Here is a 19638-nt window from a genome sequence, read left to right as displayed (position 1 = left end):
TTTTATTGAGATTTTACCTTTTTTTTTTTCCATTTACACCCATTCATTTCATTCATTTTACATTTCTTTTAAAGATGACATTCATGCATACAGACATACATTTTGTTTTAAAAGCATTTAAAATACATTTAAAAACACCAAGACAATCGTGCTTTGTACATGGTTAAAACAGACACAGATCAAAAGTTTTTTTCCTGGGTAAGATTAAAGAATAGAAAAATACAGGTAAAGGTGATTTAATTTAGATTTCTGAAATCTGCTTTTGACAGAGAGTAGGTCTAGGGGGTCACCAATGGCAGATGAATAAAAGCAATTTTTTTTATTGTTTCCTCATAGAAGGATATTGTTTCCTGAGAAAGCCTAGACTATTTTTGTTGTGTCAGTGAATGACTTAATGAATGAAACATATAGTGACTGAATGAATGAATGAATGAATGAATGAATGAATGAATGAAACATGTAATGAATGAATATCATTTGCATAATCATAATTGATTAAGTCAGATAAACCTCTGGGGTGACTTAGGACTGCATAGTAACAACTAACATGCTCCAGCAAGTGCCCGCTGCTGCATGTAACAACACTGCTAAGTAGTTACAGGTGGGATTCTTAATGAATCGGCTTGTTTCCCGGGTAATGAATGTAACTGCAGGTGTGAAGGTGTGAGAATCTAGTTAGTTCTAGCAGTCTGTTTAACAGTGCACAATACAACTACAATAGCTTTGATACTGTATGTACATATCGTTATTCAGCACCAGCACCATTTTCATGTTCCTGCTCTTTTAAACCCCTTTCCCTCAGCTCTTCTGTTATTTGTACTGTATGTCGCTTTGGAGTTCCCATCATTCCTTGGTTGAACTTCCATGTTTTTATTTCAGGTGTATTATTGTATCGCAATGACTGCATCAGAGCAAAAAACTAAAAGCCTGTTTGTTCATAGAAGCTTCAGGAAAGCTTATATTTGAGGAATATATTTTTGCATGTACCTACATAAATTGCGTTTATTGTATACCTTGAACTGTAAAAAACATCATAGTTCTTCATACCTGATTATAGTTTAAATCAACTTTATAACTAAACATGCACATTTATATAAAAAATATTATTTTTCTGTACCACAGGGTGTGCAAAATATCTCATAATATATCCATAAGGGCAGCAGTGTGGAGTAGTGGTTAAGGCTCTGGACTCTTGACCAGAGGGTTGTGGGTTCAATCCCCAGTGGGGGACACTGCTGTTGTACCCTTGAGCAAGGTACTTTACCTAGATTGCTCCAGTAAAAACCCAACTGTATAAATGGGTAATTGTATGTAAAATAATGTGATATCTGTATAATGTGAAATAATGTATAATGTGATATCTTGTAACAATTGTAAGTTGCCCTGGATAAGGGTGTCTGCTAAGAAATAAATAATAATAATAATAATAATACATCCTTAGTTCTTAACCAATTGAGGGACTAGGGATCAGAAGACTATAACTAACTATCATCAGTGACAGGCCTGACTCAAAGAAGCATATAAACCTTATTACTGAGGCTAGTGACAAATTGCATTTCCCTAAACAGCTGGGGTCTATTTTTTATTTTATTTCTTTGGCCCATTTTGAGCAGGCATAAATCTAGGATAAAGCATGGCAATAGAATCTTGGTTGTGAAATGCGATTACAGTGTATCAGTCGTTCTGCTGGTATGTAGCCTGCGGTTGGAATTTTTCCAATCATTAGAATAATTTTACTGGAAAAGCTGACACAACTAAGCTGACAAAACTAGCCTGGCAACATATGCAAAAAAAACCCTCCAAACCCCCCCCCCCAAAAAAGCCCCATAGTATGCAAAGTAAAATTTGCATTGTTTACATGCTTGTTTGATAAGGGGTGTAGATGTTTCTTCTATTGTAAAGCAACCATTTGTGGATTTCAATTTCATTGACGTCAGCAGATCTCAACAACTCCACATGCTGAATTTCCTATATGTTTGTTAGGATCATCATTTTCCTTCCAGCTGCAGCTGTAATGCAATAATTAACCAGCTGCTATATATCTATAGTAGCATAACAATAATCTAATTTGTGCATTTAACAATACAATAAAGTGCAGACACGTTACAAGGAAATATACAGAAACAGAAAAACAAACCAGGAAACCCGCAGAAAGATGATATGACACAGGGGCTGTCTTTGATCCATGTGACCTTTCAGAACTGGGAAACTGTAGTCTGTCGTGCTTCATGTGGCCAGCGTGAGGTTTTAACATTTCCAGATGTACAGTAAGCACAGTAACTGCCATACTGTATTGCTCTAATGTGGAGAGTCAAGAGTCCAAAGTAGTGGGAAACTATTAACAAATAAAAAACACAATGCAACACAAGACCAGGTGGTGCACCCCAGCTTGAACTCTGTCCTCCAGGGTTTGGCAGATGAAGAAAGGCGATTAGCTTTACAGTGGGAATGGAGAACGCCGTCTTATCTTCAATCCTCCTTGTCCAGTACATGCATTTTGACATTCAAAATGAGCATTTCAAATTGTGGAGAAAACAGAGGGGAAATAAACAAGCCTAATCGGTACTGAGCCAAAGGTATATATTTAATTAAAGCCAAATGAAAAGCTCTCCATAACAATGGCTTTTATCCAAAAAAAAAGTTTTCTTTGGAAAGGATTGTGGTTGCAAAAAATTGGGTTCCCACAATAGGATTTAGCCTGTAGTCTGTAGCTCAGTAGTTTCTCCTAATTGCTTTCCACGTCTCTCATATAACCAGAGAGCCATAATGTTATTAGTTATGATTCTCTTAAGAGTTCATTGCTGATCCAAATGTTATAAATACATGCTTTGTTAATTATTATTGAGACAAAAGAGTTACACAAAGGGCGTCTTGTTTTTCTTCTGGTACTTTCCTTTTGGGTGTTCTTATTGGCACGAGAAAGAAGGAAATGGATGAAAAACAAAAGCTCAGCGACTAGTAGAGGAGATATGGCTGGAGTCCCGCGTGAGTTCTCTTATCTCTTCTGCACAATCGCCTGCAGATTTGAATATAGCTGTAATGAGCAGACATGCTTATCACAGAGGAGATGACATGGTGTTGCATCGGGTGTAAACAACTTTGGCTGTGTGAAGACGTCTTGTTTTGACACGGTCTCTCTTGAAAATAAGATTTATTTTTTTATTTTTATTTTTTATTTACTATGTCCAATTATAATTTTTACCCCGATTTTCTCCCAATTTGAAATGCTCAATCACTTTTCCCCTCACCACAGTAATTCCCCACATGGCTCAGGAGACCCAGAGGTTCAGTGGGTGTCCTCCGATCCCATGACCAAGCCAGCTTCCTTTGTCACCCAGGAACCTGAGAGCAGATGTCAGTGAGCTACCGACCTCTGGACAAAGGCCAGCCCTGCAAGTGTCTGCTCTGAGCTCACTGGATGCCTGGCCAGCAGGGTTTGCTGTAGAGCAATGAGGAGATACAGTCTCTGCCAGTTTTATCTCCCTAACCCACTGGAGCCCCAGAGCCAATGCAACGCTCCCTTCAGAGTCCCCAGTGAAGACTGGCCTACTTCGCACAGGCAGGACGCAAACCTGTGCTGTATGACTCACCCTGCGCACCACACGGCTGCGCTTCTAACAGGTGAGCCACTCGGGGACCTGAAAATAATATTTTAATCTCAATGCGACCTTCCTGGTTAAATAAAAAGTAACAAATAAAATAACAAATGATCTGCGTTGATAAATGTCTGCTGCTCCTTAGCTCCATCTCTCTGAAAATTCTTTGAACTTTTTGTATTGTATTTGACCCCCTGATGAAAGAAGGCATCATTAGTGTGGATCTCTTTGTTCCTTACTTCCCTTTCATCTATCTATTGCCTTGTTCCTGTGTGCATTATTGAATGGCAACGCAATGGGTATTGCTATTATATGTTCCTTTACTGGGGTATTTGAGTTGTGTGGAGAGGCTGACAGACAAGCCTATTTTCAGTGGGCTATGGAAACTTAAATGACTCTCCAGAGTCGTGTTCTGAATGTCATTCTGCAGAAAAGATGAATCCTGGTTTTGCATTCACAGTGCATTCTTTTGGCAGTCGTCTAAGTTTTAGAATCAAAATGTTTTATTTTTTATTTTGTTTGTTTGCATTCTTTTCCAGGAAGGTACCAGTACTAGACTGACTTATCTGTTATTCTTTTGGTTATATATATAAAGTTTATTAAACTCAGTAGATTTCCCCACACGGAAACGTAATTGTAGAATTAGGGGAATTCATGCAGTAGTCACAGAAATGCTTTGCATCCACGTAGATTGATGTCACTGAAACTGCCGCTTTGTACCCAAACAGGAAATGTGACACACTAAACTTCAGTTCATTCAGTTCATGCATTATATTTAACACTGCTACTGCCAATCAAACGATTTCCCAATTCAGTTTTCTCTGTAAGATTAACTTTATCTAATTTTCTACTTCCACACCTGTAGAAGAGACCTTTGTGGCTCAAGAGAGTATTTTAAATACATATTATTATTTATTTATTTATTTCTTAGCAGACACCCTTATCCAGGGTGACTTACAATTGTTACAAGATATCACATTATACAGATATCACATTATTTATTTTTTTACATACAATTACCCATTTATACAGTTGTTTTTTTTGTTTTTTTTACTGGAGCAATCTAGGTAATGTACCTTGCTCAAGGGTACAGCAGCGGTGTCCCCCACCTGGGATTGAACCCACGACTCTCCGGTCAAGAGTCCGAAGCCCTTACCACTACTCCACGCTGCTGCCCATACTATTCAGTAGATCCTATTAAAAAGCATCACCTGAAAAAAATCTTCTTGTATTTCTTGTGCATGGACCAGCACGGCTTATCCTATTCTAACATAAATCAGTAAAACTCTGCAGCATCAGCATCATTTACCTAAGTCCACACTTTTCTGAGCTTGCTGCCTTGGTCTGCTTGTCCTAACCTACCTCAAAGATGCATTCCACATGCCACCACACTGCAGTTCTGTTAAGAGTTCCAAAGGGTTGCATTTCTCCAATGATTTAGCTTGTTTCCAGTTTCCAACTATACAAATTGTAACCTTTTTAAGTTTCCAAATATTTTACACACTATAAAGGGTGAGAGGGGGTGGAAGCTTTTAAGAACGGTTTAGTCCCCATGGACTCAAAAGAAACAGGATCAAAAGAACATACAATTTCACAAATAAAAATCTGTAGCTTATATCACAGCCTTCATCTAAGGGTAATTTCCAAGTAGGGCCTTTGTTTGTTTGTTTTTTATTATCGGTAGTCTATTACGTGTCCATAAATAGTCATGTGTGCTGCATTGTTAGGCAATACTGCAGTTATAAAGCAAGTTTTGTATCAATGCCAGAAAATTTGGTTTGGAGTATGTCACATACTTGTACAAGGCTCTGCAAAATATCAGCTGGATTGACTAGCAGTTGTTCCCGGGAATACTGAAAACAGAAAAATATTTTTTAAAAAAAGCAAAAACAACATAAATGTGCTACATCATTGCCAAACACGTGCAGAGGAAGTGTTAGCAATTCACTGGAATACATAAGAATAGTTTGTGAGGTCTGAGGTGCTGAATGATAACCAAAACCAAATAAGCAAACGGAAATGGTATTTAATAATGAAATGTAAAACCAATACCTCTAAGCCTTTGGTTTCTGCATCAGTTTTTTTAGTGCATGGGACTCCCATGAATCAAGTTTCCTTTTTATAGTCTTTATTATATTGTGTCTAAATTGGCAACAAAGTAAAAGAAAGAGAATTAGCACAGAACAATCTGGTTCAAAGTGGGAGGAGGGAGAAACTTACCAGCACTAATATCAGAAGTATCTTAACCCTTTCATGCATGGCGACCTCATTTGAGGACGGGTACAAAAAACTCTCTTCTAGTCTTTATATGGGGACACATGGAAGACGCAAATGCATGACAGCCTCATATGAGGAAGCCATTTTTTCCCCATATAAAGCTGGAAATCCTCCCCTCTACCAACTGGTCAAGGTGAACCTCCGCTTGTGCCTCAGCATCAAGGGGATGACCGGTCTTCAAGAATCGAGGCAGATCTACCAGCGCTACCAACCTAATCTGGCATCCTTATGTTATTTTGTTTATTTCAATTGCTGTGTTTAATGGCGCCCAATAAAAAAAACGAAAACTTAAAGCCATCTCTTTGTCCCCGTGCCTCATGAAGTAAAGTTCACGTAAAGGGAAAAAGTAAAATATACCAAAATGCATTGCGATATGAATTGAAAAGCCTGAACTGTCCTACTGTGCATGGAGTCATACGGTAACTGTAGGAAAGGTTGGATTGGAAATGAAACTTCAAGAGCTGCTACTGAACCAGAAACTAAAATATCAAAAACTGAATCGAGTAACTGAATCTTGGACAAACTATCACAAGGTAAAAGTACAGCAACAAAAACTATGAAAAGGTGAAGTCAAGCTGAAACAGCAAGATAGGGAAAGAAAGCATAACATTTCCATCCCTTTAGTCTTGTGAAAAGCACCTTTGTGAAGATACTGGGAGCTGTGTGAGTTAGACAGACAGAGACAGATAAAGAGAGATTGGGGAGGGGGGGGGGGGGGGGGGGGGGGGTATTAAGTCAAAGCTTTTTAGACTCTGTGGTAAAGCTCATTCTGGAGTCCTTCCAGTATCCTCAGGTTTCTTGTTTCAGTATCTAGTTCACCTTTCTTTCCACAATCTGTTCCACAGGGCTGCAGGTTAGGTTCTGATCAATAGGTTTTCTTTGTCAGCAGCACAGTCCATTTCACACTGTCCCTGCATCATTCATTCTGTTTGTTTTGTTTTTTCAAATGAAATATTCATTGCCTGCATGGATGCTTACAGCAATGTATGCTAGCAATAATATCACTGCTGCTCAATTATTTAACGTGTCTGAAAAAACTCAACATACTTTAAGGCCACCTTTTAATGAGAAAGGTTACCTTTTAATGGGTCGTTCAATGGCCTGCGGTAAAATAGAGTCAATATGTGATTAAACTTCATTGCATTAGTGTGCTTTTCGCTATGGCCAAGTTTTGCATTACCATATAGAATTAAATAATTTTTACTTCAAAGTCAAATGAAACCTGCTGAATAATGTAACGTTAACATATTGAATTATATACCGCTTTGTAGTTTTCCACAACAAAAAACTGACAAAAATTGAAAAAATTTGACATTTCGAAATATAACGTGAAATACTGTACTACTGGTAGATATCATTTTGTATTTTCTTTGATTAAATGATGTTAAATAAAAGATCTAAAATCATGTTCATATAGTTTTATTTTTATTTTTATTTTGTCTCAATCCTAAAATTCTAGGTGATGCTAAACATTTGGACACAGCTCTACTTTATATATATATATATATATATATATATATATATATATATATATATATATATACATATATAAAGACATATATAAAGACATGGTGACTCACTGAGTTTCACAGTTGGTTTATTTTCTAAAACAAGTACTTGACATGACTGAATACAAAATCTGAAAAGAGAAAACCAATGCCTAAGGGTTTACCTGAGCACGGTCTGTACAGAAATCTCAGAAGGGTGTTCTCAGTTCTCACCTACAGAGACGATTGCAATAGCTGTTCTTGACTGCTGTATTACAAGTAAATCATCCTGGGACCCGCAAGGCTTCAGGAAATAGGTGCTGTTTTGTCCTGAGTTGTTTTGTTTATTTGGGCTCAACCAGGTTCATTTGATTAACAGTAGCGGTATCACAGTTAGGTCACGAAAAATAACAACAAAAAAATATTCTGTATACATCAGTTACTGCTAGTAATTTGCATGTCCAAGAATACATTCTCGTACATTTTCTTAAAGATTGGAATTCAAATAGGTATTTGTTTAAGTCCAAACATGTACAAGCCTACACTGAAGTCAGTTTTATTTTCATATTATATAGCAACGAAGAAAAAATATTAGATGAGGCTTTCTAAAAGTGAATGCTAACTTTTACACGACCCGTTTGACTTTTAACCCTGTGAAGCTTTGTGTCTCGTGTAAGACGCTATCCCTCCGCCCTTCCATCACCTGCATGGGTACTTGTTTATCTGTGTGTACAGTACAGGGTGCACTTCATTTACAGCATGCCAAACCCCACTGTCACCCACACTCAGTCATTTTGGATGGTGTCTTTAAGTGACATCAGTTTTGGTTACAAAGGAGATCCAATTCCAAATCTGCTGTACAATCCAATGACCAAAGTAATAAATTACATAATAATACTGATTCTGGTCTATTGGTGGTCTGAACCCCTGCTGTTATAGGTAACCTGATAGGTAGCTTAAGTGTGGAGGTGTATGCTACTGATGCACACAATGCTATAGTATCTTCAACATCACTTCATTGAATATGAAGGCATTATGTTTACACACAATCATCATGTTCTTAACAGCTATCCATTCCATTCATTTGCATTTAGGCCCCATTGTTTACATCCATTCACAAATATCTGTCAATTAGGCAAGTCGTTCACTTCTTTATAAAAGCATTCAGCCTAAAAGGAACAAACATCAGCATAACACACATTAAACAATACAAAGCAATTTAATTCTAAATCACATATATATATAAAATCCTATTTTACAAATACAAATTCAAGTACTGTACATACAGCATTTCACTAAATCTAACTTAGTTTGACCCAAGGATTTTTTTTTTAACACAATGCTTGAATGTCTTTAAAAATGACAAACCTGGAGGATGTGACAGAAGAAGAAATGTCCTTTTTTTCTTCTCTCCCCTGCTACACCGCTCTGAGGTTTGCTCTCTGAATTATGAGTTTGTCCTTTAAGTATCAATCAAGTCCCGCGAAGTAAATGAAAAATGTTTGAACTCGTCTTGGTTCAGCATTTGGATCATCGTGTCTTCAATGGGAGTCAGAGCTGGCTCCTCTTTGGTGAAGTCTGGGTCGAAGTTGTTGACATCCTGGGGAGATTTCTGGGAAATATGAATGAATGAAAATGAATGAGCAGGCTGATGTGACAGAGGACCTGTGGAAAGCAACACCTCCGGCTCACACCGAGTTTGTGCTTAGCTACAAACAGTGAAATAAAAAACGGACACCTACGATTCTAGGTTTGAAGGGCGGCTCCAGTTGTCTCCGGTTGAGTAATTCCCAGTCGATTTCTCTGAAGAACGGATGCAGCGGGATCACACTCTCCCCACCCTGGGACGGCACACAACCAAGTCTCCTGCTGGGGTTTTTAGTCAGGAACTGTGGAGAGAAGTCATTGTTACTACAGTCTGCATGTGAGGAAGAGTTGAATGACCTGGACAACAGGGAAAAGGTCACTTCAGACAAGATCCCCAGTTAGTAACAGTGATGTATCTTGTGGGCAGTGCAGACAACTGTGGATTGTTCATAAAACATAGACGTAGCAGTTCTTCAAAAATAATTAAAGCATTAGTTTGACCAAACTGGCCAACACGTATTTGCTCTCTTACAATCGCCACTGTTACATAAATCTATTGGGACACTTTGAAGGTAGTTAACGGAGTGTATAATTCCGTGTATAATTGCAGCTGGTATGTAGTTTGAATGGAAAACTGCTTTCTGTGCTCTGTTATATAAGAACATGTGAAGCTTGTGTGCATGGCTAGCGAAGCTGATTTGGGCGGGCAAGTCACTCTGCGGGGAGGAACAGAGCTCGCATTACATTTAAAATGTATACCTTGCTGAAATTCTGAACAATTTGGTTTAAATGCGTTTAGCTACGTTGTAGACCAACAAGGGGTTCTGGATTGTGAGTAGAACACGCAAAACACAAATTTGAATATCCCTAAAATATACAGGGTCAGGGATGGAAATTAGATTCTAGGTGTTACTATGAGCTTAATAAGGTCCACCTGAGCTTTTCTTCTCTGTGGTTCCCCTAATTACAGTAATCTCAGGTGTAAGATCGCAGTGAACCCTGGACTGGCTCAAACTGCTGTGTAATAGGCAGCTTATTTCCATCACTACATTTCTAATACCCATTCTGAATTTATTTTGCTTTCCATCTCAATTAGATACAATACTGTTATTCCGACTGAAATGTTTAATGTACTACACTATGCAATGCTTTACTGAACCAATGCAATATTACAGTTCAATCTGCTTTGAATGATTTTTGCTGCTCATTCAATCTTAATTAGAAAACACTTTAAAAGGAGGGAGAGCGCTTTTAAGTGCATCTGAGCTGGAGCTGCTTCTTAGCTGCCGTTTATTTTTAGCCGTGCCCATGGATGCTGTATTAATACATTTATGTAACAAAGGTTGGGTGCACTGGAGAGCTAGTCAAGGTAACAGCTAGAGAATGAAACCCCCAGGCTGCAGCGGTTCTAATCACAGAATCTCTTACACACACTAAGCAGGCTTTTAGGGTAATTCTGCTCTCGTTTGCCAAAATCCCCCCAAGCAGGTCTTTTTAAACTAGTCATCTTACGTTAACAACACCCCCGTTTTTGTGGAAGCATGTTTTAATTTACCTTAAGTGTTTCTCTTTTACAGCTGCTAGTGTATCTTCTGCAGAAAATATAGAGCGAATTAGCTGGCTGCATGGCAGTTTAATATCCAGCAAGGTATATTAAGGGAATTAACAACCAAATTGTGAAATAAAAATATATTAGTTGATAACAACAGCTCTAACGTTCCGTACAATGGTGTGGATAATAAAAAACAAACCTATCCTACTGGTTAATCTTTGTTGGTTTCATAATATACAGTGAAATAGTATCTCTCTGCTTTGATTTAGTGCCAAATGTAATTTGGCAAGAACAAGAACACAATGCAATCAAGATGTTAGTTACTAGTCTTGTAACATTTCCAGTTAGCAATAGAGAAGTCTGGGAAAGCAAGCTTGTGGTTTCCCCCCACCCCCCCCACCCCCACCACCACCCCCACCAGCTGACACACAGGCTGCTGTTGTAAACTCACTGCTTTGAGAATGTCCACAGAGTCTTGGCTCAGCCAGGCTGCGTAGGAGATCTCCTCGTTCAGGATCGACTCGAAGAGATCGTCCTCATTTTCCGCCTCAAAGGGTGCGTGTCCCGACAGCATCTCATAGAGCAGCACTCCCAGAGCCCACCAGTCAACAGAGGGGCCGTAGAGCATCTCCTGCAGAATCTGAGCACCAGAAACAGGGGGGATGATCACTGCACAGACAGCCTCATCACGCTTCGAACTCTCACCCTCAATGCAAGGCGGACATTTTACAAGTTACACTTTCTTAGATGAGGCTGATAAATTCGCAAATACTTTTTCCTTTTTTAAAATTTTTTATCTAGCAGCAATTTGTTGTGGGGGGGGGGGGGGGGGGTGGTATCCAATGGGAACTAAGTAGAGCAGTCTTACAGGTATCTGAAAGTAAACATGAAACTGCAGCTCTAAACCACATGTGCATATCAATCAGCAGTAGTCACAGTTGTTTCCAGTTTGGAATCTCCTTTGGAATTTCCTCAACTGCTTGTTTGGTTTCCCATCATGCTATCTGGCAAAGTGCTATCTGCGCATGCTGTACCTCTGGAGCAATGTAGTCTGGAGTTCCACAGAAAGTGCCGGTCTCGACTCCTTCAAAGATTCCCTCTTTACACATCCCAAAGTCAGCTAGCTTGCAGTGGCCATCCCTGTCCAGTAACACGTTGTCCAATTTTAGGTCTCTGTAAAAGACAAGCAAGCGGTCAAGTATAGATTCCAGTAAAATTGAAGAGCACTGCAAAGGAAAAGTTCATATCTCATCTCACCCTATAAGGTGTGTTCTGTAGAACGTTTTTTATTGTTCTTTCTGGCAAAATCATTATTTGCCTCTTTACTAACTATTCCTGTAAAATCATCTTCTAAAAGAGTCCTCAAAGCTGATTTTTCAGAAGGGAGGAGGGGAAGTGTATCAGGATTTCACAGGATTCAATGCTTCACCTATGGGCCTCAGTGCACAGTGAATTTGAATGCAATACTGATTACCCAAACAAAGAATACATATTTTGTCCATAAAAGAGATCTATGAACTGATAAAAAAAAAAGAGTATGGAAGGCCGACCTTTGACGTCTTGCCACTTTTCAGATTTTCAAAGATATTGATTGTTTAAGAAAGAAAAAAAGCTCAGCCCAACTGCAAGAGGTCAAAGGTTATGACCTCCCTCCCTCCCTCCCTCCCTCTCTATTTAGCACATTACTGATAACCATCCAGAGAACACATGTACTTTATCATGGCGAGTGAATAAGAATTACACTGATCACAATTGTGTGGAATTTAAGACCCATTTACAGAGAGAGACAGTCCACTGGATAACTTAGGGCAGGGGAATAGAATTTGAAAATATGGAACTATTTGAAACAACCTATGACAACCACATAAGACTTTTAACGAGAGAAGCACTGATGTTGTTGGACTTGGGAAGAAAAAGTAGATCAGCCATGAGCTAATAAAAGCTTCTGATATTTTAAACAGGTCATCTAATAGCAGTTTAGTTACGACATGCAGGAAATTAAATATTTATCTATGAGAGGTGTGATCATACTGATAAATGTCATTTGCAGGCAGCGTTTAATGATTATGTACCAATTATGTCATAAAGTGTAATTTTGTTGACAAGCAGACAAATTCAACCAAATCAAGTGTGCCAAGTATTGCATTATTAGTTATGACAGAAGGAAAGTAACAGTGTAACAAGGCAAACTGAGTTCATGCCCTGCCTCTCAAACAAATCTTTATTTATTATATATACTTTCTGACATCAATACTTATGGAGTGTAGTGTTTAGTGTTGAGAGTTGAGGGTATGCAGTGCTACTTTGTGTATATTTTTCATCTCATTTCTGAATGTTGCAACCATTCAAATCCATCAGAATCTGATGACGAACTGTAAGCAGAGACACATTTTTTTTGTGCATTGTGCTTGTTATGTTACTTCATGCAAGCAACTGATGCAGTGCACAGAAATCTATCTTGAAATTAGAAAGAAAAATAATTTGCTGAGCTTCTGACTTAAAGAGGTTCCGCACTATAGGCTAAGTAAAATCCTTTTTCTGCATGACAAAGCATGGTTCCTGTGCCTCCACCCTTCCTTGGAGAGTTAAGTGAGCAGCCATTCAATGCGTGGCGTCTCTGTAAGACATTTCTCTGTAAGACTGCCAAAAAAGGTGTGAAAGGCCATTGAAAGTGGTTCAATATTTAAGTCCTATCCATGTTTCTGACAAGTCATTTCTTTTTTGAAGGTAAAACATTGTCAGGTAATTCCTTCAGTGAAGAAAAAAATCCACACAATTTTTTTAAACTGCTGAATAGAAATGGTTAGATCTTGCTTTTTTTTTTTTTTTTTACAGCTCTGAGCCCCTGCAAAAATGATATGCAAATGGAAGGGCTCAGATATGTGATAAGAGGAAAATGACAGGAAACCAAATTAAACCAACAATACAGTTTTAATACTTCTAAAATACTCCAGTGGGAGTTATTGCTACTACAGTGCCCAAGGTTGAGGCTTCTAGTTGGCAGAAAAGGCTTTGTTTTAAATTAAAATAAAATAATACATTCAAGTTTCAGCCTCTAAGAGTGACATTTCTAGAACAAGCATCACCACATTTCCAGAGGCACTGACGTGCAGCCTCTCCCTCGGCTGCTAAATTTCTTCCTCAATTGCAGAGGGAGCTGTCTTTGCTTGCCCACAGTATTTGTGGTATTATAATGACATTTGAGGCTCCTGGCAAACCCCAGTTTAGATGAATGCCAACATAAACAGGACCGATCTCCAGATTCTATGAAATGAAAAGGTTTGCTTTGTGTGCTTTCCACATGCAATTATCTTCCTTTGCAACTCTGCCTGTTAGGCCAGCTATACCTCTTTAAAGCCTCCAATCAAAGTGTAATTGTACCTGGTAATTCTAAAGCCTTTACCCGCCTACAATGGAAAGCTGGTGAAGTGGCAAACACACTGCCTGAAGTGTTCCTGAGTCAAAGCAGCCTCAGCAGCACTGGGCTTGTGTCTGTCACCTCAGCACTAACACTAGGATGTAACATGGCCAGAGCTGTGGACAACTGCTTCAACTCCAACCCAACCCTCACCCACCGACAACTGAGGTGGACTGAAGAGTACCTAAACTAAGCTTGTTAGTTGTTTCTTGCTGAGCAATGCAAAGAATGTGAAGAAAGATTGTTCTACTCCCATGTTGTGATGTACTGTACTCTGTGACTGAGGTCAGTGATGGAGTAATGTTAATAGCCACACGTCTCTAAATAGCCAAAGCCAAGGACGCTATCTCAGAGCATTGTGATGGTCAACTTAACTTTTTAGTGGCATCGACTTGGCCCACAGAGACAAAAGTCAACTTAAATCAGGCAACTTTGCAGGAAGGAGAGTGAGCTGCTCCCTCGCTCCGAGACATGCTCACAATGTCAGGCTCATTCTCCAGTTACTAACAGAGGGTTTTGGTCTTGCAAATGCTGAATCACCTTTAATATGCACCCTGATTTCACTGCTAGATGGAATACGTGCAAGCTGCACCATCCACAGCAGTCTTGCAGTGCTTGCAGGCTTCTCCTAGCATGTCTAGAAGATTCCTGTCATGTCCTACACTCTGTTCTCTTGCGTCTCCAGGAAAGACTGTCAAATAATTGCACAGCAAGGCTCCAGGTGGCTTCTTTTTCACTGAGTTTAACCAGGATGCTGAAAAATAGCTTGACTGAGACACTGAGACAAGAATATAAAGCCAGGGCTCTTTGTTAATGCCAATATGAAAAAACAACTGATGTTTAAATTGCAGCAGAAAGTGCATTATAATAAATTTGGACAAATAGCTGGAGATGCAATTTTTGTATATTACTATGGAGGCCATGCTATTTCCTAGCACACTGCAGCAGTCCATTTCTAGGCAATCAGACTGGATTATACATTACTTAGAGACAGAGAGAGATGGTCATTGATGTATGGAAAAAAACCACAGCTTTCACTAAACTGAGTTTGGCCTATGGGGCAAGAGGTCGGATTAGCCATTGGAATCAATACTGGACTTACTGACGCACAGAGCCTATTCAATACCAGGAACCAATCTTCATCATGACTCAAACAGTGACATTAAGGCTCATTATTAGGGGCGTCTAACTATTTGGTGGCGCCCCACGCATGTTAAAGAACAAAGTTCTTTATCCTCTTTAGTTTTGATGAGCAAAAAATAAAAAAGCCAGAGAGCATGAATCTGCCATGCAGGCTCTGTGCTGTATAGAAAAAAAACTGTCCTGGTCTGTGGATTTACAACCAAGCTAAATCTCAACTTGACCTGTCATCCTGTATCTGTGTCCATCTCTCTGCCTGTGGGGTGCTATGGGAACGAGGGAGCTGTCCTTGAACACTGTACTGTAAATATCTATTACTGAGATACTGTACCAATGGCAGATCAGCAGTCCTGGCATTGCAACGCAAAATAACTGCATTTGATTCTCATGTTCCTGTTACTAGGAAATAATTCATCGAAGACATTGGGAAAGACTTGATTTGAATCAATTTAAAATAACTCATTAGCTTTAGTTCTTTAAGATCCTTACGAAACATAACATTTGTCCACCAGTGGTATATTATTATTTGTATTTCTTAAAACACACGGGCCAGCTAAATGCCTTCATGCTAGTCTCAGAGTTTCTGGCTGAAAATGGCAAACATTTTGGATACATAAGGAAGCCCAACTAACAAAACAATAATTTTACAATATTGAGGCAATACATTAGTAAGCATAGTGGAGCAAATTAATTTATATATATATATATATATATATATATATATATATATATATATATATATATATATATATATATATATATATATATATATATATCTATATATATATATATATATATATATATATCTATATATATATATATATATATATAGATATAGCAGCTTGATTTGGGCTTGATTTAAAATCTGCCAGTTGACTACAGTTCCACAGCAGAGCAGGTGTTTGTATGGGAAAAGACAGCTCCCCTGCAGTGACACACTATATTCTATTGGCAATGCAGGTGTAATTAATAATAATTCAGTTTATCAAAGCCTGCCACTTATTATACAATTAAAATAAACCCATGTGACACTAACGTGATTTAAGCAATGCTTCAAGCTTGATAAGAGCTACATATTCTTTCACAGCAAACAATTAATAAGAGTTGTCAATGCCCTTCTCCCTGCTTTAATGGAAACTGATACAGGTGAGGTCTGATAGCACTCAGGTCTACTCCTGCTCCGGTGAGGTAACACAAGGTGTGGTTGTTTACCAAGTCACAGCCGTTATGCTGAATAAGCTTTTAAAAGTCACCTGTACGTGAGCTCACTTTCAAACTGCAGTCTGAGTAACGCTGTTGCAGGAAATCAATGGGCTGAAATAAAGGTGTGCTGCTCCAGTGCCCACTGAAAAAGCCAGCCACAGGTGAGGCCACTAAAGACTTGTCTGGTGATTTTCATGACTCATATCCCTTATATTTTACTGCACCTGTCTTACTCACTGTCGATAGCAGGGTGATTCACAAACATATAGCAATGCCCTATGTCGGTCATGCTGTTATACTAAGGTTTCTAATGTTACCCAGTTCCATGTTGAAGTGTTGCCACTGGATACAGATTTAGCACTGTGAACCTCAAACCAAGATGTGGATATACTGCTACTCTGGGTCTCACTATTTTCCCTAAAATTCCTCATTGAGGAAGGGGACCTTGAACCAAATGCTAAGGAAGCCGACACTTCTGCCAGTCTGTGAAAGTACAAAGCCGCGTTGGCATGTATTTCCTTTGGAAAGCACAGTATTTTAGTTTCCTTTTGATTCAAAGTGATGCTGGGTTGTGTGCTTAAAAATAAAATTTTAAAAAAAGTTATGCAGATGGCCTAGACTATGAACCTACATCTCATTCCCGGTCTATTTCCGCTGTAGTCGTGAGGGATTAAGAAACAGGGAGGCACTGTACAGTCACTTTCTCAGGATCCCAGTCTTTCCCAGGATCCTTTCTATCTAGTACTAGCCCATTATACCACCAAGGACAACTGATCCATACATTTCAATACAAAACACTGCAGCCAATGTAGCTGGGTATTTATAACCCATGCTGAAGTGATGGTAAAAACAAAAACCTTACCCGGACTTAAAACAATCACTTTTCTTAATGATCTCCGGGCCCCGGAGACACATGTTAAACTCCTCTCTTATATTCACAAGAAGAATTACATATCCCCTTGTGCAGTGCTAGACTGTGAGTGACAAAGTGAAGCTATAAAAACAACGACATTACTTTCTTTAGGCTTAAAGGAACTTCTGATCGTCTTATGGCTGTGACTCTGACCTTGACTGCCACAGATAATCCTACTTGTATATAGATACTGTATCTACAGGCACATAAGCCTGGCACATGAATTTTGCTGTGAGCAGGGATTATAATTAGCTACAATGAGGCTGTAATGTCATCCATCTCTCTACAGCAGTATGGGGGTTGCTGTTTTCATTTAGCATTTCTGAACAGGAAGTATTGTGAGCTTACTAAAACTTGAGTTATGGTCCTTTGCATGAGAGTTGAGGCTAGTGATACTGGCAGCAGATGATCCACGGCAATGGTGCCTGTATCTAAATGCAGTCTTTGGTGAAAGCATTTACTGTACAGTCAAAATGCAAGAAAAACCAATGCTGGTATCAATGTTGTCTTCTGTTTTTATCATTTTTCTCCCATTTTCTATATCAGATTTGTAGTTTTTGTAAACTTATTTGAGGTTACAGTTTTTTTTTTCTATTCAATAGTTGTGTGCGTTTCAAAATAAGTTGGACAGCCCAGTAAACTGGCAACTTACATGTGTTACAAACATTGGCTTCAGTAAGAAATAACTGCTGCGCCCAGTCCAAGTTCTGATTTAAAGGCTGTATATTCAATATTGTAGACTGTTGTTTACTACAGAGGTTTGTGAGTACTAGACAGCGAGGTTGTGAGTTTCGAGTACCGGCTGAGAGCTTCAAAGAACGTGACCCCTTTGCGAATTAACACCGAGTAAAATGTAGACATAGTGTTTGCCCAGTGAGCTTGCAGGAGAAAGAGAGGCAGGTGGCTTAAAACATAAATCACCTGTGCCATGTTAAGGAACATTTCTCTTCCAGATCTGTAGCGTCCGCTCAGATTATCTTGAAGAACACTTAGAAGAAAGCTGCTGCTGCTGCTGCTGTTCTGTAACGTTCGCGATTATCCATATGAAAAACATTGCATTGAAAAGTTGTATGGTGCAGCTAAAGTGGTTGTAAGAAACAAACATCTAATTTGTTCATTACAAAGTGTAATCATCTTATTGATGGCTGAATAGTTAAATAGGGATATGCAAAGAAGATTTAAAATCTGGTGGACTATCGGTTACTAACATCTATTGCAAATTACTGAGTAAATGTGTAACAATACTAACGCGTGTCTGCATTCATATTGTATGTCCATTTGCAACTGTTTCGCTCACAGCTCTCTGTTATGGATAACATTTTTAAAAAAAAAACACAATCCAAAATATCTTTCATACTAGGGGCTTAAGGTCTGATCTGATTGCATTGAACCACTGACACTCATTTGCTAATGCCTGCTGGTGCTTTTTATGGCACTGCAAGTAATATTGAAAAGCATATTTCAGCTTACTCTCTTTTGATATTGTCACTCACAAAACAGTATCTGATGTGTTCAGAGGGATGCTTTGACATTGACAAAAAGGATAAGTTTAGTAAAGAGAAATAGGCTGAGTTTGCACAACACCTTCAAAGAAAGCACTCTCCGGGAATTATGAAGTGTGGCAACGAGGGTGGTGGCTGGGATGTTTGCCCATATCTAAAGTGGCTTTTGATTTACTTGTTGCAGTTGGGATACAGACTACACTAACTGGTCAGTTTCCCAATATCATGTACCTTTCAACTCTTTGTGTATACAAGCCCTAGAGAATATGGCTATATAAAAAAAAAAAGTCATACCGGGGAGGCCAAGAGACGAGTTCTAGAGATCCTAACCCATCTGAAAAAACACTACATGCAGCTCAAATGAAATTGACACCTAGCAGCACTTTATTAGGGAAGTGGCTGCTGTGATAACATAACTGCAATCACATGCTCAATTGGATCTGGGGTTTTTGAAGTCTCTGTCATGCTCCTCAAACCATCTGTGCACAATTCTTGCATGGTGGATGGGTGTACTATCATATTAGCAGTAGCTATCACTATCAGGGTACAAAGTGCAGCATTGTTGAGTGGACTTGATCCACAACAAAGCATAAGTAAACTGCATCATTCGCTCAGCCTTATATAGTAACCAAGGGACCCAAGGTATAACAGGAGAACATGCCTCACATCAAATCGGGGTAGACAGGTCCTTATAAAAGTGCTGGTATATTACAGTAGGTATTTTATTGCCTGTCTGGTGGCTTATTATCACACTTTTCACTTCCTTTTCTTAGTGGTATTTTAATTTCCTGAAATCTAAGTTATCTTAGCGATACAGAGGAAACATGCATCAGATGGTGATGACCTTGCAAGGCTGACAGAAATTTCAACTCACAGGAACAACACTGAGCCTTCCTGCAGGGCACATGTAATTAAAACTGCTGTGAATTCTAACCTGCCCCTACAAAGACCTTTAAGAGAGGA

The 19638-nt window shown here is 38.9% G+C and overlaps 1 protein-coding gene across 2 annotated transcripts in view; it reads right to left on the bottom strand.

Moving 5' to 3' along the window:
* Positions 1-7453: 7453 nt before the first annotated feature.
* The window catches only part of LOC117422680 (protein kinase C eta type-like), a 43009-nt gene continuing 30824 nt past the window's right edge, over positions 7454-19638 (bottom strand). For both annotated transcript variants that reach the window (XM_058987977.1, XM_034928084.2), the window contains exons 11-14: positions 11534-11672; positions 10951-11139; positions 9103-9249; positions 7454-8972 (exon numbers count right to left, since the gene is read on the bottom strand). In XM_058987977.1, coding sequence (XP_058843960.1) covers positions 8823-8972; positions 9103-9249; positions 10951-11139; positions 11534-11672 — 625 coding nt within the window. In that variant the 3' untranslated portion in view covers positions 7454-8822. The remainder of the gene's footprint in view (positions 8973-9102; positions 9250-10950; positions 11140-11533; positions 11673-19638) is intronic.

Source organism: Acipenser ruthenus, chromosome 15, assembly GCF_902713425.1.
Source record: "Acipenser ruthenus chromosome 15, fAciRut3.2 maternal haplotype, whole genome shotgun sequence".
Lineage (NCBI taxonomy): Eukaryota > Metazoa > Chordata > Actinopteri > Acipenseriformes > Acipenseridae > Acipenser > Acipenser ruthenus.
This window is presented reverse-complemented; position numbering and strand designations above follow the sequence as displayed.